The sequence below is a fragment of the Chinchilla lanigera genome, unplaced genomic scaffold, assembly GCF_000276665.1.
Source record: "Chinchilla lanigera isolate Chin_1 unplaced genomic scaffold, ChiLan1.0 scaffold00094, whole genome shotgun sequence".
Classification (NCBI taxonomy): domain Eukaryota; kingdom Metazoa; phylum Chordata; class Mammalia; order Rodentia; family Chinchillidae; genus Chinchilla; species Chinchilla lanigera.
The window spans coordinates 3,651,231-3,672,276 of record NW_004955495.1 but is presented as its reverse complement, the minus strand read 5'-3'; the positions used below and the strand labels follow the sequence as shown (position 1 = coordinate 3,672,276).

Here is a 21,046-nt window from a genome sequence, read left to right as displayed (position 1 = left end):
TGGATGGATGTGTGGATGCATGGATGGATGGATGTGTGGATGGATGGAGGGAGGGATAGATAGTTGGAGAGTAGTATGGGTAAATGGATGGATGGGGAGGGCATGGGCGGGTGGATGGGAGGACTGGCAGATGTGTGAGTGGGTGAAGGATGGGTGGATGGGTGAGTGGAGGAACTGACAAGGGCGTGGATGGATGATCGTGTTGACTGGACGAGTGGACGAACAATGGGTGAGGGGTGGGTGAGAGGTGTGGGGGGTGGATGCCTAGGAGGCTGGCAGGTGTGTGGGAGCTGAGCGGGCAGCGGATGAACAGCTGGGCTTAGTGGGTGGGGAGCTGGCTGGATGGGTGAAGAATGGAGCTCTGCTGTGTTTACCGTGGGGACGGTCAGCACTAACGCAGGCTGTTTGCATGCAGCCTGCAGAGACCCACCATCTCCACCCTGACTGTCGACATAGCCAACAAGGAAATGTCCTGTGTGGACCTGAAGCCACTGGTAGGCCCCAAACCTCCCTGTCACGTATTCTGTCTTGAGCAACAAGGCACAGGAGCAGGACCTAAGCAGCCGACTGAGCTCTTGTCCAGGATCTAAAGGTGGTGGGCATCCTGTCTTGATTGCAGGGTCACTGGGCCCCGTCCTTGTCCCTGGAAGCTGCCCGCACCACTCCCTACCCTTCCTGTCAGGGCTTCTCCCTGCTGGGCATTCTCAGAGCTGCGCCTGGCAACTCAGGCACTAGCACTCCGTGAGAGGCTCCGTGAGAATGGAAGACCACACCCCGACCTGGTAATGTGTACGTTCATGTTCACGGCTGCGTCCTTTACAGCGGCTGATGGTGGAAGCAGCCCAAGTGTCTATGGATAGAGCAGTGGGTACACACAACATGGTCTATCTGCACTGGAACATTACACACCCATGAAAAGGAGCAGGGCTCTGAAACTCACAGCACAGGGACTGATATGGAGGACACCATGCTCCGTGAGAGAAGCCAGACACAGAAGGACGCACGGCGTGGGCTCCACGCACAGGAAATGCCCAGGATGGGGGAACCCTCAGAGATTAGTGGGAGGGGATGGGAGTCAGTGTTTCCTGGGGATAGAGGTTCAATTTGGGAGGAGGAGCATGTTTCGGAAGTGGCTGGTGGTGACTGCGGCACAGCCAGGCGGACATGCTGGGCACCGTGAGGTATGAGGCCCGCTGTGGTCGCAGTGCATCCTGGTGCCCAAGTCCCCTCGTCAGAACCCAGGCCACACGGTTTCCAGCCCTTCCCACGTTACCGTGTCTCTCTGCAAGTCCCCACTGAGGCCGGCCACTGGGGCCCCGCTAACCCGGACCCCCTCTGTCCCTGCAGACGGCACTCATTTCAATCGGGTGTGACCAGGAAAAGAAGATCATCGTGCAAAAGTGAGTGCGTGGGTGTCGGAGTGGGCAGGGCTGCGGGGCGGACGTAGGGGTGGCCGTGGCCACAAGGTCATGACTGCTGGAGTGGGGCGGGTGACATTAGATTATTCTACCTTGAGGTATGTTTAATATTTTCCAAAATAAAAGTTCACCCAGGCATGGGTGTGAGCCTGTCATCCCAGCGCTCAGGAGGCTGAGGCAGGAGGATCGCCACAAGTGCTAGGCCTGGGGTGCGTCGTCAGACCCTGTCTCAAAAAAAAAGAAAAAACATCACACCATCCCCAGTGGCTGCACATGCTCCAAAATGCATGACCAAATCCCCACAAACCATGCAGGTCACGCAAAACAAGGAGAGGGCAAGAACTGTCCCCGCAAGAGGGCCGGCGGAGAGGTGGCAACTAAATGTCTTACGGGGCCGTGGGCGGAGTTTCGGGAGGAAGGAGGACGTTAGCGGAAAACTAAGGAAATAGGGGGGAAAGCCCGAGGCCTCCAGTGTACCAGCCCTGGCTCCTTAGCTGTAACCGTGGAGCCTGCTTCCCTTCGAGAGCCTGGGTGGGTCACGTGGGAACCTTCTGTACTGCTTCTGCAAGCGTTTTTGCAAATATAGAGTAAAATAAAAATATGTTTTTTGTTTTAAAAAAAGGAGGACTGGGTACAGTGGCTCATGCCTTACCCCAGCTACTCAACACGCTGAGGCAGGAGGATCACAAGTTGAAACCCAGCCTGGGCACTTCATTTATTTATTTATTTTTTGCTACTGGGAATCGAACTCAGGACCTTGCACTTGCCAGGCAGGCGCTGTGCCGCTGAGCTCTATCCCCGGCCCCAACCTGGGCAACTGAACAAGGGGTGGGGATACAGTTCCATGCAAAAACCCTGGATTCAATGCCGAGTGCCGAAAGTGGGGGAGCTGGGCGTGGTGGGGGCACACCTGTAATCTGAGCCACTGAGGAGACTGAGACAGGAGGATCCTGGAGCTCGGTGCAGTGGTGCACACCTGTCATCCCAGCACTCCGCAGCCTGAGGCAGGGGATTCTGTTGAGTCTGAGGCCAGCCTGGGCTACACAGTGAGTTTGGGGCCAGCCTGAACTGCACAGCCAGACCTTGTTTGAAAAAAGAAAAAAAAAAAAGGAGGATCCTGAGTTTGAGGAGACTGTATCTCAAAATAAAAAATAAAAAGGCCTGAAGCCCAGGAGTGTAGGCGGGCAGCAGAGTGCTTAAGCAGCCTGTGTGAGGGCATGGTTCCGTCCCCGGCACCAGGAAAATATTTTTTAAAAAGTCTGGACAAAATAAAAAAACAAACTTGAAGAGACAGCTCCCCAAAGAAGGTTTACATATGGCCAAGGAGCACAGGGCCTGCTGCTGGCCGCAAGGGAAGTACAAAATGAAACCTTAAGGGTGTAATGCCTCGTTCCCATTAGCGTGTAACTATTAGAGAGAGAGCCAGGCACGATGGTGCATGTCGTAGTCCTAACACTCACAGGCTGAGTCAGGAGGGTCTCCTGCATACATCTGAGGCCAGCCTGGGCTACATAGCCAGACTCTGTCTCGAAAATAAAAAAAGGCAAATAATGAGTTGGAAGGACACAGAGAAATTGGAACCCTGTGTACTGTTGCAATAAATGTAGAACAGTGCTGCTGCTACTACAGGAAATAGACCAGCAGGTCCTCAAACCAAAACAGAAAAGGAGACAGAGAAGGAAGGAACCATAGAACACAGCAACGCTGTTTCTAGGTCTATACCCAAAAGCATGGAAAGCAGAACTAAGAGATACTGCGAGCCTGTGTCCACAGCAACACAATCCACCCAGGCCAAGAGGTAGAAACAGCCCAGGGGACCGTCGAGGGGGAAATGGATGCACACAGTGTGGTCCATCCACGCAGTGGAGTATTACTCAGCCATGAAAAGGGACAAGCCCCTGACACTGCTCCAGCAGGGATGGACCTTTGTGCCGTGCTACTCAGGGAACTAGTCACCAGAGCCACAGAGACAAGAAGGAGGACGGTGGTGCCGGGCTGGGGAGGGGACAGGAGTCAGCGTTTCCTGGGGACGGAGGCTCAGCTCGGGAGGTGGAAAGTCCCGGAGGTGGACGGCGTGGACGGGGCCTAGCTGTGGGGCACGCTCCATGCCGCCGAGCCCAGCACTGAAAACAGTTATGTGACTGGCAGAGCATCCCTGAAAACACAGGGTCGCAGAGTTGCTGCAGTGTAACACAGTGTGCGTGTGGGGGGCAGGGCACGGAGCCCAGGGCGGCACCGCCTCTGAGCTGCACCCTGGCCCCTTTTGATTTTTTATTTTGAGACAGGGTCTCGCTAACTCTCTGAACTTCCTACGCTGGGCTTGAACTTGTGATCCTCCTGCCTCAGCCTCCCAGTATGCTGGGGTAACAAACAGGCACCACCACACCCATCATATACAATAACAATAACAAATTAATAATAATAATAATAATAATAATAATGATAGCAAGGTACCCCAAGAGCAAGCTGTCTCAGCTGTTTCCTACCCAGCCCTCCTGAGCCAGGGCTGGGCTCTGCCAGGTCCACCTTGCACTGTCCCTGGCAAGGGGCATCTTTCGCCCCCGTCCGCCGGGGTGAGGCCACTTCTCACCTTCTTCTCTCGCTCGCAGCAAGATTTCCGCCTGCTCCTCGGGCATCCTCAGCCCCGCAGTGCTGCAGGACCACTACACCTACGTCATCGAGAGGTAAGCGGTGCCCCAGCCCTGCCGCCCGACTGCACGCGGTTGAAGTCCGGCCGTGGCTGTGCACGGGGTGGGGGTGAGGGCCCGGGGGACCCGGGGCAGAGGTCCCTTCCGACATCTCCTCCGCCCGCCGGGCCCCCCAGGCCTTGTGGCTCGCAGGGCGCAGGGTGCTTTGAGCCCCTGGCCACAGGCTGCACAGCTCCTTTGCGCTATTCAGGCTTAGCTGGTCGGCGCGGCCCGCCCATGTTACAGAGGCCCAGGCACCTGGCTCAGCCACCCTGCATGGGAAGGTTAACCTCACCCCATAGCAGACAGGGTCAGGGTGCAGCTCAGTGGGGAGCACTTGCCTGTCACGCCTGAGCCCTGGGTGCCAACCCAGCATGGGAAAAAAGGGACTAGAAGGAAGGAAGAAGAGAAGGCAGAGAAGGAGGAAGCAAAGAAGAACGGAAAGAAGGGAAAGAAAATGTGAGCCTGTAATGCCAATGCTCAGGAGACTGAGGCAGGAGGATCGGTGTGAGTTTGAGGCCAGTCTGGGCTACACAGTGAGACTCCTTCACAAAACAAGACAAAACAAAACAAAACAAAACAAAACAAAACAAAACAAAACAAAAAAGGAAGGAAGGAAGGAAAGAAATGCTTTTATAGCCGGGTGTGGTGGTGCACGCCTGTAATCCCAACATTCAGGAGGCTGAGGCAGGAGGATCATTGTGAGTTTGAGACCAGCCTAGGCTACAAAGTGAGCTCAAGGCCAGCCTGAACTGCACAGTGAGACCCTGTCTCAAAAAAAAAGACAAAAAGAAGGAGAAAACAAACACTTTTATGGAAATATCAACGTGGGAGGCTCTAACAGCCAACCTGGCGCCATCGCCCCACCCCCGCGACACACAGAGGACCGGGCGGGGCAGGAGGGGCCGAGGCTCCCCGACTCCACTCTGCTTCTTCGCCCAGGGAATCGTTGGACCCAGGCCCCGGCGGGCAGGCGGCCACGAAGGACCTGCAGGTGCTCTACCCGTTCAGAGACCTGGGCTGCCCCGGCCTCGTCTACTACGAGACGCCCTGGAAGCCGGTGATCGAGCTGTAAGACCCTGCGCCCTCCTCCCCGGCCCCCAGGCCTCCCTTCCCGAGGCTCCGCCCTTCCCCTGAGTCAGCTTCGAGTCCCAGGGCCCCAGTTTAACAACCTCATGTAACTACCGTTACCATGATGTATGTATGTATGCATTTTCGTGAGACAGGGTCTCACTCTGTAGGTCAGGCTGGCCTCAAACTCACTGCGATCCTCCTGCCCCGGCCTCCCGCCTGCCTTTGCCCTGCGCAGGCGCGCCACCACGGTGCATCTGTTCCACCTAAAGGCTGTCTCTACACACAGCCGCATGGGGGCGCTGGAGGTTTCATCACATGCAGTTTGGGACGGCATAGTTCAGTCTGCTGCACTTTTTCCCCCACCCCCAGGGACCCTGCTGCCTCCCCCCACTGTATTCACCATCTCTGTTCCCAGCTGTGATGTCTGCATCAGTGTGGGTGGTTGATGGGTTCTGATGGATGAGTAGGAGTTCATCAGGGAGACTTGTAAATGGAGGCAGATCCAGACAAGAATCAGATGTGAGCTCCCATCTGTCACCGTGTGGCAGCACACGGGAAGCAGAGGCTGTCAGGGGCTGCTGTCCAAATATTCATTCAACAAACATTTACGAAGTGCCCAGTGTAAGTCCAACAATATACTGGATGCCAAGGCCGTCAAGGAAACCAGACACCCTTTGGCGCCCACAGCCTAAGTCGGGAAAGCCAACCAATAACTTGGGTGGTAATGAAGTTGAGGGTCTCAGAAGTCCCCTCTCCCCTGCTCCCCGCTCTGTCTCCTCCCGCAGGTGGCGCGGGGACCAGTTCGCGGAGCTGGTGGAGGCCGAGTTCGTGCTGCGCGAGGTGCACGGGCTGCACACCTTCTCCTACGCGCTCACCGCGGGCGCCGCGGGCTGCCGCTCGCAGCCACAGAACTGGAGCTCGGTGCTGCAGAACGCGCCCGAGCCGGGCCACGCCTCCTGGAACAGAGAGGTAGCGCCCCCTGGTGGCTGCGGGAACTCGGGGACGCCGCGGTCCCTGCCGGAGGGAAGGGGCGGGCAAGGAGCTCGCTGGTGGGGGGCAGGCGCTGAGCTCGGGAAAGTGACACGACACGCGACAGTCCCGCGGCAACGGGAATACAGGACAGGCTGATTAGATTCCCAGCGAGAGCCGGGTGATGCACGCCTGGCATCTTAGCGCTCGGGAGGCTGAGGCAGGAGGCTCGCAAAGGTGAGGCCCAGCCTGGGCCACTTAGTGACTTAGCAAGACCTTGTCTCAAAATGCAAGAAAGAAAGGGCGGGGGCTGTAGTGAAGTGCGAAGGCCCCAGGTTCCATCCCCGGTGCTGGAAAAAGAAAAAAGGCCCCCAGAATCTGATCTGTGGTAACAGCGCTTCCGTAGCGCGAGCCCGTTCGTAGACGGTCGACAACAGGGAGTGGAGTCCCCACGCAGAGGAAACTGCGGGCGTCTTCGCCCTGCCCAGTAGCTTTCTGCAGCCCCTGCGCCGCTGTGGGTCCAGGGCAAAGCCAGGAGCATAGCGCAACGTGGCAGGGCCACCAGCAGATGGCGCGCGCTCCCCGCTCTCGCCGTGAGGCAGTTTGCAGGCTTGCTTTTTCTATTTTGTCCTTTTTCCTTCCTTCCTTCATTCTTTCTCTCTCTCTTTCTTTCTTTCTTTTTCCTTCCTTCCTTCTTTCCTTCCTTCCTCTTTTGAGTTCGGGATTATGCCAGAGCCTTCACACTGAGCTGCACACCCTGCCCTCTTTAAAAAGCTTTTATTTTGAGACGAGGTCTCATTACAGGTGCCAACTCCCCCAAATAGGGCTGAAACTGGCGATCTTCCTGCCTCAGTCTCCCAGAGTGCTTTGATGACAGGTGCGGGATGCTCTGCCAGGCTCCGATTCCACCCCTTTTATAGGGACAGCAGTCTATCGGAGCAGCGGGCGCCCTGCTCTTCTTCTAACTGAGGTACTTTTGCAGAGACCTTCCGTCTGAAGAAGGTCATATTCCGAGGTCCTGGAGGATTAGGATTTCAACATATGATTTCTCTTTTTTGCGGGGTGGGGGCACACATGGTTCAATGCAGAAGATACTGACACAGCCTTGGGCTGAATGTGACAAGCAGTGATTAAGACTCAGCCTCTGGCCAGGCGTGGTGGCGGACATCTGTCATCCTAGCATTCTGGGAGGCTGAGGCAGGAGGAGCGCTGCAAGTTTGAGGCCAGTCCGACCTAGGTAGTGAGTTCCAGACCAGCCTGAACTGCAGAGTAAGACCTTGTCTCAAGAAAAGCAAAACACGGGCTGGGGATAGAGCTCAGCGGTTTAAGCGCCTGCCTGGCAACTGCAAGGTCCTGAGTTTGATTCCTGGTACCAACACACTTGGCCCTCAGTGCCACCGGGTGCCGTTGAAGGCCAGGGCCCCACTTCCCTCTGTCATCTCCCAGAACTACGTAAGCTGCCACAGCCACAGCTCCAGCAGCCCCTTGAGGTGGCCGGACGTCCAGTATCAGATCTTGGGGGGCCAGACGGACAACAAGATCATTTTCAAACAAAGGAATGGGATCTACATCTTCCACCTTTCGATCCTGGATCCGTACTACAGGTGAGCAGGGCCCCTGGAAGTGACATCTGTGGACCGCCCACCCATCTGAGGATCAAAAAAAGGTTTTGAGCTTCGAGTACAGGGCAGCGCACACCTGTCGTCCCCACACTCAGCAGGCTGAGGCAGGAAGATCCCTGTGATTTCGAGGCCCAGCGGGGCTACATACTGAGATCAAGGCCAGCCTGAACTACATACTGACACCCTGTCTCAGAAAACCAAAAACAACAAGCAACTCCCAAACCCGTACGATGAGCCTGGTCGCTGCCGTGGGCTCTCCTACCCCCGGGTTTGCATGCGGCGGGCGGGACCAAGGCCTCCCCTCCCTGTGCCCACAGCTACTGCCACCTGGAGACCACCTTCAGCATCTACGTGTACGGCGCCTACCCGCTGCCCCTCTTCAGGCCCCTAATCACCATCGTCCTGCTGGTGGCCGGCACGCTGCTGGCCGTGTGGCTGGCCCACATCCTCCCCAAGCTGGTGTGCGCCAGCAGCGGCCACAAGCTCAAGGAGGCCTACAGGCAGCTGTGCTGGAGATGCTCCAGGCTCTGCCTCTGTCTCCGGAGGCCCGGGAAGCCCCCTTGATCCCGCCCCTGGGGGTCTCAGTCCAGGCTGCTGTCTGAAAATAAAATATTCTGTGACAAAGCAGGAAGCCATGCACACTGGTCATGATTTTCTCCCTGTATTTTGTGACACTTTGGTAGCTTGGGTCACACTTGGGCAAATGGGGACCAGCTGTGGGGTACAGACAGCAATAAATTCCCCCCCACTATTTTTTTTTTTTTTTTTTTTAGTACTGCAGATTGAATCCAGGGTGTTGGCATTGAGCTCCATTCCTTTTTATTTTGAGATAAGGTCTTGCTAAGTCATTAAATTGCCCAGGCTGGGCTCAAACTTTGTGATCTTCCTGCCTCAGCCTTCCAGAGGGCTGGATGACAGGTATGAGCCATCATACCTAGCTCCTAAGTGCATATTTGATATGTAAAACAAGCAACCCCCAGAACACACTCACACACTCTCTCACACACACACACACACACACACACACACACACACACACACACAGAGTCTCCCCCCAGGCCCCTTACATCCAGGATACTCTCCTCCTGCCCCCAGTGACCCCAAGAACAGGCACCAAACAACCAGGGGTGGCCCCTCTATCCCAGAGCCCTCCAAAATAATAATAGTGATACTTGTTTTTGTTTTTGTGTTTCCATTTTTTAGAGACAAGCTCTTACTATATAGTTCAGGATGCCCTTAAACTCACTATGTAGCCCAGGCTGGCTTTGAATGCATGGTAATCCTCCTGCCTCAGCCTCCCAAGTGCTGGGATGACAGGCGTGTGTCACCATACCTGTTTTTTTTTTTTTTTTTTGGTACTGGGGATGGAACCCAGGTCCTTCTGCCTCTTGCTGGGCAAGCACCCAGCACTGAGTTATGCCTTCAGCCATCCCTTCATCTTAAAGCAATCTAGCCAGGCCAGCTTCTTACATGGTGGTGCAAACCTGCAAGCTCAGCACTCAGGAGGCTGAGGCAGGAGGATTGCCACTAGTTTGAGGTGAGCCTTGGCAACATAAGACCCTGTCTCAAAACAAAACAAAAACCTCAACGCAGGAGTCTAGGCAGTGGGTGGCCCCCACTTCTCAGGCTGTTCCCACCTCTGCCAGTTGGCTGTCATTTTTCCAGACCCAGGGGACTTGTTCACCATCTCCTGCGACTCCAGGGCCCCCTGCTTGGCTCCGGAAGCCTGGGTCTTCCGGGGGCGGCAGGCCTCACTGTGCTGTGTGGGACGCAGCCGTGCTCATCCACAGGACAGCGTGGCCCGGGGACGTGTCCACGCCCCGCCGATGGCCACCAGAACCCGAGACCCCCCGAGACACAAAGGTGAGAAACCAAATCTACTTTAATGGGGGGCAGCGCCCAGGTCCTGCCTGGCCCCAGCGGCCGCCTGCTTGCCCTTGCCCCCCGCCTTCCCCTTGCCCTTCCTGGCAGAGGAGGGGGCCCGCTTCTTCTTGCGCGTGTCAGCCTGGGGGACGGGGGCTGCGGACTCAGCTCCGGGGGTCGCAGGGCAGGCCGGCGCCTCCTCATCCAGCGCCTTGAAGTTGAACAAATAGTCCACGTTGGACACCGTGTCCAGGATCTCGGGGACGCTGTAGTCGAACGACAGCAGCTCCTCAGGCAGGCGCAGCGAGCGGATGTCACCGGCCGAGTCGTCCCCGCCGCCGCCGCTGTCGGGCAGGCGCGGCCCGGGGACCTTGCGCCCCGAGGCTCCGGCGGCCGCTCTGGGCTCGGCGCGGCCCGGCAGGCAATCGAAGAGCCTCATGGCGTCCTCCAGGAGCACCTTGTCCGGCAGCGCGGAGGGCCGGGCCCCCGCGCGCACCGGGGTCTCGCCTGTGGGCTCCGGGGCTTTGGGCTCGGAGGGGGCTGGCGGGGGCGGCAGGCCTGGCCCAGCCCCGGGGACGCCCTGCGGCTCCTTGCTGGTGAAGGCTGAGGGCTCGGCCGGCTGGCCGGACACCTCAGGCCCAGGGCCCTGGCCTCGGTGGCTGCGGAGGTGGCCGTAGGTGCCGGGGGGCAGCGGGGCCTCAGCAGGCAGCGTGAGGAGCAGCGAGGACAGCTTGGCGTCTTTGGCGGGTGTCAGGGGGGCCTGGCCCTCCTTGAGCAGCAGCGGGGGCAGCTCCACGAAGCCGGGGGGCCCCCCGTCCCCCATGAAGCCCAGGGCCTCGTGGCTAGGCCCCTCTGGCGGGAAGTAGGGCATGACGTACGGGGGCCCGCCCGGCTGGTAGTGGGGGTACGGGGGTGGCACTGGGGCCTTGGCGTAGCGCTGGGGCTCCAGGAGGTAGCTGCCCGGTGAGGCGGGGCCCCCGGCCACCGCCAGCTTGTACAGGGCCTGGCCGAAGTCGGTGGCGGCCCACTCGATTCGATAGATGCGGGGGTCGAAGAAACACCCGCAGGGGGCCATCTGGAAGCCTGCAGGAGCGGGGCGGGGACCCTGAGAGGAGCCTCCGGGGAGGGAGACGGCGCTGAGGGACGAGGGACATGTGTGGTCCTTTCGGGGTCCCTCTGGGAAGCAGCCTGAGCCTGCAGAGGGCTCTTCTGGAGGCCAAGACACCCAGAGCTTGTTTTGGGGCCCTGTCCGGAAGATGAGGGCCCGGGCTTTATCTCTGCAGCTCCTTTGGGTGACAGTGGCACCAGGCTTTGCTTTGGGGGACCCACCTGGGGGACGAGCGATACAGCCTGTTTCAGGGGCTTATCGGGGGGGGACATGGCCTCTGCTCAGAGGGTCCCACCCAGGGCACTGGGGGCACAGCCCCACCTTGGGGGTGCCCTCTAGGGATGGGGCAGGGGCGACGCGGGCCCCACTCATCCACCCGGCTCCCACATCTCCATTCTAGGTTGGGGGGCTCCGGTACCTGCCGGGGGGACCGGAAACAAGTCTTTCTCCGGGCTTGGGGGCTGGTACAGCAGGTTCGCAGAGGCTGTGGACAGAGGTGCCAGGCGGCAGGGGCCCTGAGCTGCTGGGCGGGAGCCCTGCCTGCCAGCCACCCCCAAATGCCACCCCGTCATACCCACGGCGGGCAGGGGGTCAGCGCCTGGGAGCATGGAGCAGACGCCGGGGCCTGCGGTGCTCTCTTGGCCCTGGGGGCTGAAGCCATCTTGGGAAGCGGCGGCCGGGAAGGGTTGCGGGTGCTGCATGGCTGGGCGGGGGTCTGGCCTGGGCGGACCAAGGGTGCAGGTGGGAGTGGACACCACCCACTGGGAGGCAGGCCCGGGCCCTGCAGTGTTCTGTCTGCCGGTTACTGGGGTAGCGGCTTGGGGCTGAGCCCTGCCCACTCCTCGGGATTCCGGGGGGGTGGGGGTGGGCAAGGCGCAGAGGGGGACCCCTGGGGGTCACAGCCAGGTGTCCCCTAGAGCAGCCCCACCCTGGGCCAGGGCCCCCACTTTCCATCTCTTCTATCTGTGTCCTGATAATGGCCCCAGGCTGCCACCCCCAGGCAGCAGCCCTGATGTGCACCCCTACTGCCTCGGTCGGCATCTTGGGGATACCCGGCATGGGGGAGGGTGAACAGGCAGGGAACCGGGAGCCAGGGACCAGCCAAGGCCAAGCTGCGGGCAGGGGAGGTGTGGGCAGGGGCTGCCTCAGCAACAAGAGACATGCCTGGATTTTAAAAGAATACAATTTATTAAACCAGGCGTGGTGGCACATGGCTGTGATGCCAGCATCGAGGAGGCTGAGGCAGGAGGATCGCCTTGAGCTGCACATCGGGCGCAGCCTGGCTGCACAGTTCCAGGCCAGTCTGGCCTACATAGCCAGACCCTGTCTCAAAAGGCAAAGCCTCTGCCCCAAAAACCAACGAGCAGAAAGTCTGTTGTCCCCTAAACCGGCCGGTGCTGGGTGGCAGCTACTTGTAGGCATTGGCCTTGTGCTTCGGCAGGAAGGCGAAGTTGGGCGGCACCGGGCCCAGCAGCATCTCACTGAGGAGAGAGGGACGCATCGGCTCAGGCAGGGGATCGGGGTGGCCGCCCCAGTGCCCCCGCGCCCGGGCGCCCCGAACCTGATGCGGATCCAGTCAGCTGCCTGCTGGCTGGCCATGAGCGTCTCCAGGTAGTCGCGGCCCAGGTAGTAGGGCGGACGCTCGTTGATGCGCTGCGGCAGCAGCTCCAGCAGGCCGACCGGCACGTACCTGCGGGGCGGGGCGGGGCGGGAGCTGAGGGCGGGGCCGAGGCTAGGCGGGAAGGGGCCTAGGTCGCGTGAGGACGGGACCAAGGGCAGCCGGGGGAGGCAGCCAGGGAGGGGCCGAGGGTGGTCAGGGCGCAGCCAAGTGGGTCACAATGGGGGGCGGCTAGGTTGGGGGAGGGGGGCCGACAACATGGGGCGGGGCCAGGGCCGGCGCCCACCTGCAGAGGAAGGACAGCCACTCCAGCAGGAAGCGCCGCGTCTTCTCCACGCCCTGCGTGTCAGAGCCCCAGTGCTCCAGGCCGTAGCGTGTGAAGTCCCGCAGGATGTCCAGGCGCTCGGAGGACGAGATGTCCCAGTGCCTCTGCTCCTTGATCTCCGTGAACAGCCAGGGCTTCAGCAGGGCGCCGCTGCGGGGACGGGGGCGGAGGTCAGGGGGAGCCCAGCCCACCTCACCCCTCCAGGCCCTGGGCGCTCACACATATCCAGTGCCCTGTCCTGTCCCCCCCCAGGCTGGGCTCCAGGGTGGCCGCAGCTGTGCCGCGAGCCTGCGGGGAACCCACCGGGCAATCATGATCCCGGCAACTCCGGTCTGCTTGGCGCGGTTGGCATCCTCATATGACAAGATGTCCCCATTCCCTGAGGGGAGAGACGGGCTCTCGGGAGTTGCAGGGTAGCAAGAAGCCCACCCGCTGTTCTGGAATTCTAGGCCCCCCGGCGCAGCAGGAGTGTGGGGGCGGGGCGGGGGAGTCGGGCGTGGGTGGCCCCGGGGGGCAGGGGGCGGCACCCACCGAAGAGCGGCATGGGGCTGGCCACCTCCACGCACTGCCGGATGTACTGCCAGTCAGCCAGCTTGGTGTAGCGCTGCTCCCGGGAGCGGCCGTGGAGCTGGGGGGAGGCCGCAGGGGCGAGGCGGAGAGGGAGAGGTGGGGAGGGGCGGGCTGGGAGGGGACAGAGGTGGGGCAAGGGGCGCAGGGAGCGGAGGGAGGGAGGAGGAGCAGGAGACCAGGCGAGACACCGTTAGGGCGGGCTGCCGAGGAGCAGGCGAGGGAGGAGGAGCAGGAGACCAGGCGAGACACCGTTAGGGCGGGCTGCCGGGGCTCCCCACGGGGCTCCCACAGCGAAGCTGCCCACAGCGCCCGAGACCCACCGTGACGAGGGCGGCGCCCCAGGCCCGCAGCTCGGGCAGCAGGCGGTGGGCCAGGTTCACGTGCTCCTGGACGCCCGTGCGGATCTTCACGGTCAGCGGCACGTCCAGCACCTGTGGCCGGGGAGAGTGTGGTCAGGCGGGCGGGCGGCCGGGGCCGGGGCGGGGCAGCGGGGGACGGCCGGCGTACCTGGCTCATGCCACGAACGATCTGCTGGAACTTGGCGGGGCGGTTCATGAGGGCACAGCCCCCACCCTGGGTGAGAAGCGCAGGTGGAGCGCGGTGGGCCTGGCACCCCTCCACCACCCCCGGCCCCATGTGCCCACAGATGCCACCGTGGGGGGGAAAGGCTGACCTTCCCAAACCGCCACCCCGCCACGTCACCAGCTGGCTCGGTCCCCTTACTGCCAGGACAGGGAAACTGAGGCGTGAGCCAGCATGGCCGGGTGCAAGGCTGCGCCCCAGGGCCTGCGGCGGCTACCTTCTTGTACACGAGATCGATGGGGCAGCCGACGTTGATGTCCACGAAGTCCACCTCGATGGTGCGGTTCAGCAGCTCCGCGCACTTGGTCATGGTGTCTGGGAAGCCGCCTTCTAGCTGCAGGGACAGCGGGCTGGGGCCGGGCCAAGCTGTCCCTCTTTGTCACTCAGGGCCACGGGGGTCTCCAGCCAGCACCCTCCCAGCAGCCTCCCCGCAAGGCGCCCATCTCTTCGAGACCATCGGATACAGATGCCACCCTTAGTCAAGAGGGGTCGGGCACGTGACCCAGGCAGGTCCCTGAGGCGGCTCCCGAACGTGGCAGCTGGGGGCCCCCTTCTTCCCGTCCCCCAGGGCTGGGAACGGACCTGGACTCCGAAGATGTCCTCACACGGGTGGCGTCTGAGCAGGGCCCACTCGGACGTCTGGCCCTGCAGCAGGTTGGTGCACATGGCCATCTCCCCACACGTCACATCCGCTCCGAAGCGCTTGCAGATCCGCCGGAAGGGGAGGTTCCCACACTGGGGCCACAGGACACACATGTGAGTTATACTGGGGGGATCAGGAAGGGGTCCCAGATACCCAGCCCTGCCTGAGACCCACAGGTGGGATGCAGCAGCGTCCCCAGCCCCGCACTAGCCGCAGAGACCTCAAGCAGGTCCTACCGTTGTGAGAGGGGCCAGGTACAGTTTGTCGCTGAGGTCCAGCTGGGGGGAAAGAAGATGTGCAGTGAGACCTTGGCGCCCCCTTTCTCTCCAGTCTAGGACACGATTTTCTATGCCCTGCCCGGCCTGGTTCCTTTTCACTTCTGCACCTTTCTACATGTACTAAATATTCTTTACCCACATTTGCCACTACTGAAGAGCTTCTATTCAACTGTCAAAGCCCCAGTTGTGAGCCGGGGATGTAGCTCAGCGGCGGAAGTGCTTGCCTGGCAAGCCTGAAGTCATGAGTTCGACTTCCAATACAACAACAAAAAAAGGGGTGCTGGGGATTTAGCTCAGTGGCACAGTGCCTGCCTGACAAGTGCGAGGTTGTGAGTTCGATTCCCGGTACCGGAAAAAAACCAAAAAAACAAAACAACAACAACAACAACAAAAGCCCCAGTTGCTGTGCCCGTTCTTTTGGGAAACCTCTTACATCGTCATCTTCCCCACCCTGACCCTCAAGGACTGCGTCTAGTTTTTTCTGCCTCCCCAGACCAGAACCTGGTGGGCTGAGCCCAGAGAGGAAAGAGGATGTCCTAAGTGGGACATCCAGGGCACAGCCTGTGAGTCCCAGGGGCCTGGAACGGGAGCACGGACGAGCCGTGAGGACAGTGTGCACTGGCGCCGTCCTTAACAAGGAGCCCGAGACACGCACCCGCTTCTTCTCGCAGGGCCGCAGCCTGACCGTGTCCTCATCTGTCAGGGGCCCGCAGGTCCGCACAGGGCTGCTGGGCGGGGTGCCGGTCCCCGGCCCCACAGGGTCCAGCTGGGCAGCACGGTGGTTGTGCCCCGGGTCACCCTCAGGGGTCGTGGGCTCGGCGACAGCGGCAGCCGGCGCGGGGCCCTGGCTGAGGCTGCGCAGGGCCTGCTCTGCGCGCTCGAAGTGGACCTGGCGTTTGCGCAGCTGCCGCTGCAGGGCCTTGTCCAGAGCATTGCGCACGGGCGGCAGGTGGGCCCTGCGGGCCAGCAGCTCCTCAGCCACCAGGTTCTGGCCCTCAGGCCCCAGGTGGGCACCGGCGAAGCGGCAGGTCACGCCATAGGGGCACCGGCCAAAGGCCTCGAAGAGCGCGCAGCGGGCGCCCAGGTCGGGCGGCTTGCTCTCCAGGTACCGGCCCACGTCGTGCAGGAAGCGGCAGCGGTCCCCAAAGAGACACTGCGCAGGCGGCTCCTGTGGGGGACAAGGGGGCTGCGAGGGAAGGTGAGGGGCAGGAGGGCAGTGGGAAGCCGCCTGGGAGTGGCACACCCCCCCAGTATGCCTCAGTTTCTTCTTCTGTAAACAGGAAGAGAAGCAAGGCAAGTGCTCCCAGTTTACAGTGGGGTCAGAAACAAACTTAAGAGGGCGGGCGTGGTGGCGCACGCCTGTAATCCCAGCACTCGGGAGGCTGAGGCAGGAGGACTGCTACGAGTTTGAGGCCAGGCTGGGCTACACAGTGAGTTCAAAGCCAGCCTGGACTATACAGTGAGATCCTGGCTCAACAAAACAAAACAACTCAGTATGTCCTAGCTTAGCTACACAATGCACCAGTGTGGATTATTCACCCTCATGATCTGGGCTGACTGGGCCGGAACACCTCAAGAGAGGATCAGGTGACACATTATAGCCCAGAAAAGATCAAAATTTAAAGTGCAGACTCTTCTTGTTTTTTTCTCTTGGTTTTTCGGAGACAGGGTTTCACTATGCAGTTCCAGCTGGCCTTGTACTCACTATGTAGCCCAGGCTGGCCTCCAACTCACAGTGATCCTCCTGCCTCAGCCTCTCAAGTGCTGGGACTGCAGGCGTGCGCCACCACGCCTTGCTAAGGTGCAGTTTCTACTGAGTATAAATCACTTTCCCACCACTGCAAGTCAAACAGCAAACTGAGCACAGTGCTATGCCTGTCATCTCAGCTACCAGGGAGGCTGAGGCAGGATAACCATGAGTTTAAGGCCAGCTTTGGCAACTTGGCAAGACTCTGTCTCAAAATAAAGTAAAGGCTGGAAATACAGATCAGTGTTGAGTGCTTTCCTAGCATGCATGAGGTTCTGGGTTCCACACCCAGCACTGCAAAATAAATGAATGAATAAATAAATAACAAAAGAAATGACAAACTAAACCCCCATAAATCATACTCAAGGCAGACCATGACTGATGAGTGGAGGGCCAAATAGGCAGAGAGACTCAGACAGAGCCTGGGATGGTCTGGCAGGACCGAGCTCACCTGTATCAAGGAAGGGCACAGCCGGTTCTTGTCATACTGCGCAGGCTTCATGTGGGGCCGGCCCTTGTTCTGGCCCCGCGCTCTCTTCTGTGCTTGTGGTTGCTCCCCAGCCTCCGCTGCCTCCTGCGTCTGCCCATCCTCCAATCGGATCCTCTTGGCCTCAGGCTCAGGCACGTCCTTGCCATCCGGGTCTCCTGCCTCAGTTTCCTGGCAGAGCTTCTCCTGCCCTTTGCCTTCCAGGAACCTGTGGAAGTGTTCCCTGGTGGTGAGGAATCTGCCGGCAGAGAGGGGAGGAAAAGAACGCTTTCAGGGGTTCCTCAAGGAATGCTGGGGAATGAGAATAGTTGCTCCTGCTTTTTTTTTGGTCTTTCTTGAGACAGGGTCTCACTAGGCAGTTCAGGCTGGCCTTGAATTCACTTACGTGGCCCAGGCTGTCCTCGAACTCACAATGATTCTCCTGCCTCAGCCTCCCGAGTGCTGGGATTACAGGCCTGCGCCACCACGGCCGGCTAGTTGCCCCTGCCTGAATGCTTCCAGGAGCTACTACTCTGAACCAGATGGGGAGGGAGCCAGAGGGAGAACTGTTATTTATTTTTGTATGTATGTATGCATGTTTGTATGTACTGGCAAGCGCACCCAACTGCACCGCTGAGCCACACCGGCGCCCTTTTTTAGTTTGAAAGGTTCTCACCCAGTTGTTCAGAAGGGAGTTCATCATGATATCCTCCAGTCTAACCTCCCTCAGTTCTGGGATTACAGGTGTGCGTCACCACGCCCACTCTGAGAGACCCTATTTTTGTCCCTGATTTACACAGTACTGCCCAAAGTCATGCTAAACTAATGTTACCAGGCATGAACAGCCTTAATCCGGAAAAAGTAAAAATAAATAAACAAGTCCCAGAAAGCCTTGCAGCAAGCACCAGGCCACCACATTTTCCAGCAGTCTTTCAGCCCATAAGACACCGCAGCCGCGCGTGATGGCGCACGCCTGTCATCCCAGCACTTGGGAGGCTGAGGCAGGAGGATCGTTGCAAGTTCGAGACCAGCCTGCGCTACAAAGTGAACCTAAGGCCAGTCTGAACTGCATAGCGAGACCCTGTTTCAAAAAAAAAAAAAAAAAAAAAAAAAAAAGACACGACAAGTCCCAGAACACCATGCGCCACTCGCTTCGGGCACAAGTACCCCGCCGCTAACTGCAGCGGCTGTGCACACGTGCGACTCCAGCCATTCGGAGGGACTACAGTTCCCAGCAAGCACCGCGGGCCTCTCTAACCCCCGCCTGCCCTAGCATGCACGTGGCCGTTCTTTGGACATATGACAGCTTCCAAAGTGCACGATCTGTGGTGCCGCCGCGGACCACCATGAGGATGCAGAATGAGCCCTGCTGAAGACCCTGCGAGCTTCCCGCACGAAGCCGCTGCCCTACCTCCCGGCGTGCACCGCTCGGGACGCGCTACGGGTACCGAAAAGACCACAAAAGGTTATCCCCCTCGTGCCCTAGGGACTCACTGAGGCTTAATGGGCGCCACTCCCCGTTCCAACACGCTCACTCCCGAGTCTCCTTCAGCACCACTATCGGCGGGAGCCTCCACCAGTCCCTCCGCCATCGAAGTCCCTCACACAGGATCTGGAGTGTGGCAAGAAAGCCTTCCGGGTCGCGCGTGGGCTTCCTCCTCGTACTGGGGAAGTGCGCAAGCTCAAATCGCTCCGGTGATGCTTTGTGGGTCCTGCCGTCCCGGGGGCGGAGCCTGAGCGTGGGCGGAGCCTCACGGCCAGGGTAAACCGCGGGGAGCTGCGGAAGCGCACAGCCAGTGCCTGGGGCTCGCAGGCTGCCGCGTGTGGGTCGCAGCTGGCCGGTAGATGTGGTCCGATTTCCTGTGTGGGTTTTAAAAATGTAAATTCTGGGCTGGGGATTTAGCTCTGCAGCGCAGCGCCTGCCTGGCAAGCGCAAGGTCATGAGTTCGATTCCTGGTACCTGAAGAAAAAAAAAATATATATAAAAATGTAAATTCCATAGGGGGTTGTAGTTCCCAGTAATTATTATTTTTATTATTTTTACATTTTTATTGGTACATATTAAATATACATACTGATAACGTTCATCTTAGGCAATTTCTATCTGTACATGATATATCTTGATTTTTTTTTTCCCCTTCCCCTCCCCTTCCTTCAACCCCTCTTCCCCTCCTTATTTACAAAAGCTTTGTTTCCATTTTTTCCCTTTCTTTTCTTTTCCCTTCCTTCCTTTCCCCCGCCTTCTCACTTGTTCCCCTTCTCATCTGAGCATTTTCTTCCCACTTCCCAATATCTATTATACATTTTGGTTCTTGTTTACACTTTTGATTCCTCACAACAGAGAAGCAGTGTGGTATTTAAACGTGTGTCTGATTCATTTCAGTTAAGAATGTGGTCTCAAGGTGCTTCCATTTAGCTAGAAATGGCTGAAGCTTATCCTTTATGGAAGAATGGTATTCCATTGTATTAAAAAACCCACATCTTCTTTATTCATTCATCGGTTGGTAGACGTTTGTGCTGTTTCCAAGATTACAAAATCTGCTGCTATAGACATGAGTGTGCATATATTGCTGTGGTACGATGTTTTTAATCTTTCGGGAAGACACTCAGAATAGCTAGGTAGGAAGAATCCTCTAGTTTTAGTTTTTGAGGAATCTGATTGATTTCCACAGTGGTTGCACCAGTTTACACTCGCACCAGCAATGGAGAAGGGGTTCTTTTTCCTTACAGCCCCACCAGCATTTAACAAATCTTGATGATAGCCACTCTTTCTGGAGTGAGATGGAATCTCAGGATTGTTTTAATTTACATCTCTCGAATGGACAGTGATGTTGAACATTCTTTCATATATTTGTCATTTTTATTTCATCTGGAAAGTGTCTATTCATTTTAGATGCCCATTTTTGGATTGGGTCTTTGAATTTGAGGGGACTGATTTTTTTTGAGTTCTTCTACAGTCTAGGTATTAGTTCTTTGTCTGAGAAACAGCTGTCAAAATTCTTCCCATTGTGTGAGTTGTTTCTTCACTGTGGGGTGGTTTCTCTTGCTGTGAAAGCCTCCTAAAAACATGACATCCCAGGTGTCGAGTTTGTGATATTTCCTGTGCAAACAAAGTTTTATTCATAAACTCTTTGCCTACACCAGTGTCTTCACAAGTTCTACTTATTCTGTCTTCCAGCAGATTTAGTGTTTTTATTTGAATAGTTAGATCATTGGTTCATTTTGATTTTAGTTTAGGCAGTTTTTCCAGCATCATTTGTTACAGAGGCTGTCTTTCCTCCAGTGAAGGTGTTTGGCATCTTTGTCAAGGTAAGGAGACTGAGTGTGTTTAGAGTTGTTCTGCACTTTCTAATCTGTTCCATGGGTCCTCGATCTTTTTTTTTTTTTCCTTCTAGTACCTTGCTGTATTTATCACAGTAGCTTTGTAGTATAATTTTAAGTCAGGGATTGTGATGCCCCCAGGCTTCTCTTTGTTGTCCAGAATTGCCTTTGCTATTCTAGGTCTCTTCTTGTTCCAAATGAATTTTAGGATTGTTTTCCTTAATTCTGTGAGATATGTTGTTAGAAATTTGATTGGGATTGGAATAAATCTGTTTTGGAAGTATGGCCATTTTCACTGTATTTGTTCTTCCTACCCAGGAGCATGAGATATCTTTCAATTTTCTGATATCCTCTTCAAGCTCCTCTTCAATCTCCTTCAATGTAGAGGTGGTTTTTTTGTTTGTTTGTTTGTTTACTTCCTTTCTTAGATTGATTCCTAGGTCTTCATTTTTTGGATGCTATTGTGAAAGTTGTTATTTCCCTAATTTCTTTCTCAGTGAGTTTCTTATTCATGTACACAAAGGCTACTGGTTTTTGAGTGTTGAATTTGTATCCTGCTATGCTACTGAATTTGGTTATTAAATCTAGAAGTCTTTTGCAGAGTTTTGGGGGTCTTCTATGTAGGGTGTCATGTCATCTGCAAATAATGATAATTTAACTTCTTGCTTTCGTATCCTTCTTTCTTTTATTTCTTTCTCTTGTCTCAGTGCTCTGGAAAAAGTTTCCAAAACCATATTGAATGAGTGAAGACAGTG

The 21,046-nt window shown here is 57.5% G+C and overlaps 3 protein-coding genes across 9 annotated transcripts in view; 1 reads left to right on the top strand and 2 right to left on the bottom strand.

The window, feature by feature from the left end:
* Catsperd (catsper channel auxiliary subunit delta) overlaps positions 1-8,399 on the top strand; it is a gene marked incomplete in the record, with an annotated part of 47,718 nt that extends 39,319 nt beyond the window's left edge. The window contains 7 exon segments of the mRNA XM_005406146.2: positions 416-494; positions 1,348-1,400; positions 4,028-4,102; positions 5,048-5,176; positions 5,965-6,148; positions 7,595-7,752; positions 8,088-8,399. Coding sequence (XP_005406203.2) covers positions 416-494; positions 1,348-1,400; positions 4,028-4,102; positions 5,048-5,176; positions 5,965-6,148; positions 7,595-7,752; positions 8,088-8,334 — 925 coding nt within the window.
* Positions 8,400-9,634: 1,235 nt separating this feature from the next.
* On the bottom strand, positions 9,635-11,897 carry Prr22 (proline rich 22). Of its 2 annotated transcripts, none has more exons than XM_013505196.1 (3): positions 11,316-11,897; positions 11,160-11,225; positions 9,635-10,962 (listed from the first exon to the last, which is right to left on the bottom strand). In XM_013505196.1, exons 1-3 carry the CDS (start codon positions 11,440-11,442, stop codon positions 9,653-9,655), a joined length of 1,503 nt encoding a protein of 500 aa, XP_013360650.1. In that variant the 5' UTR covers positions 11,443-11,897; the 3' UTR covers positions 9,635-9,652. The 2 variants fall into 2 exon arrangements, with proteins under 2 accessions (XP_013360650.1, XP_005405810.1); XM_005405753.2 differs by having other exon boundaries at positions 9,635-10,716; positions 11,316-11,890.
* A 48-nt stretch (positions 11,898-11,945) lies between these two features.
* Dus3l (dihydrouridine synthase 3-like) lies at positions 11,946-18,664 on the bottom strand. 6 transcript variants are annotated; one of them, XM_005405756.2, is made up of 13 exons: positions 18,465-18,661; positions 16,956-17,229; positions 15,413-15,943; positions 14,716-14,757; positions 14,419-14,571; positions 14,054-14,170; positions 13,762-13,827; positions 13,575-13,685; positions 13,216-13,312; positions 12,988-13,063; positions 12,646-12,834; positions 12,303-12,431; positions 11,946-12,222 (listed from the first exon to the last, which is right to left on the bottom strand). In XM_005405756.2, exons 1-13 carry the CDS (start codon positions 18,560-18,562, stop codon positions 12,150-12,152), a joined length of 1,956 nt encoding a protein of 651 aa, XP_005405813.1. In that variant the 5' UTR covers positions 18,563-18,661; the 3' UTR covers positions 11,946-12,149. The 6 variants fall into 6 exon arrangements, with proteins under 6 accessions (XP_005405813.1, XP_005405814.1, XP_005405811.1 ...); XM_005405757.2 differs by having other exon boundaries at positions 15,413-15,925; positions 18,465-18,660; XM_005405754.2 differs by having other exon boundaries at positions 13,216-13,365; positions 13,762-14,170; positions 18,465-18,663.
* Between the last annotated feature and the right edge of the window lie 2,382 nt (positions 18,665-21,046).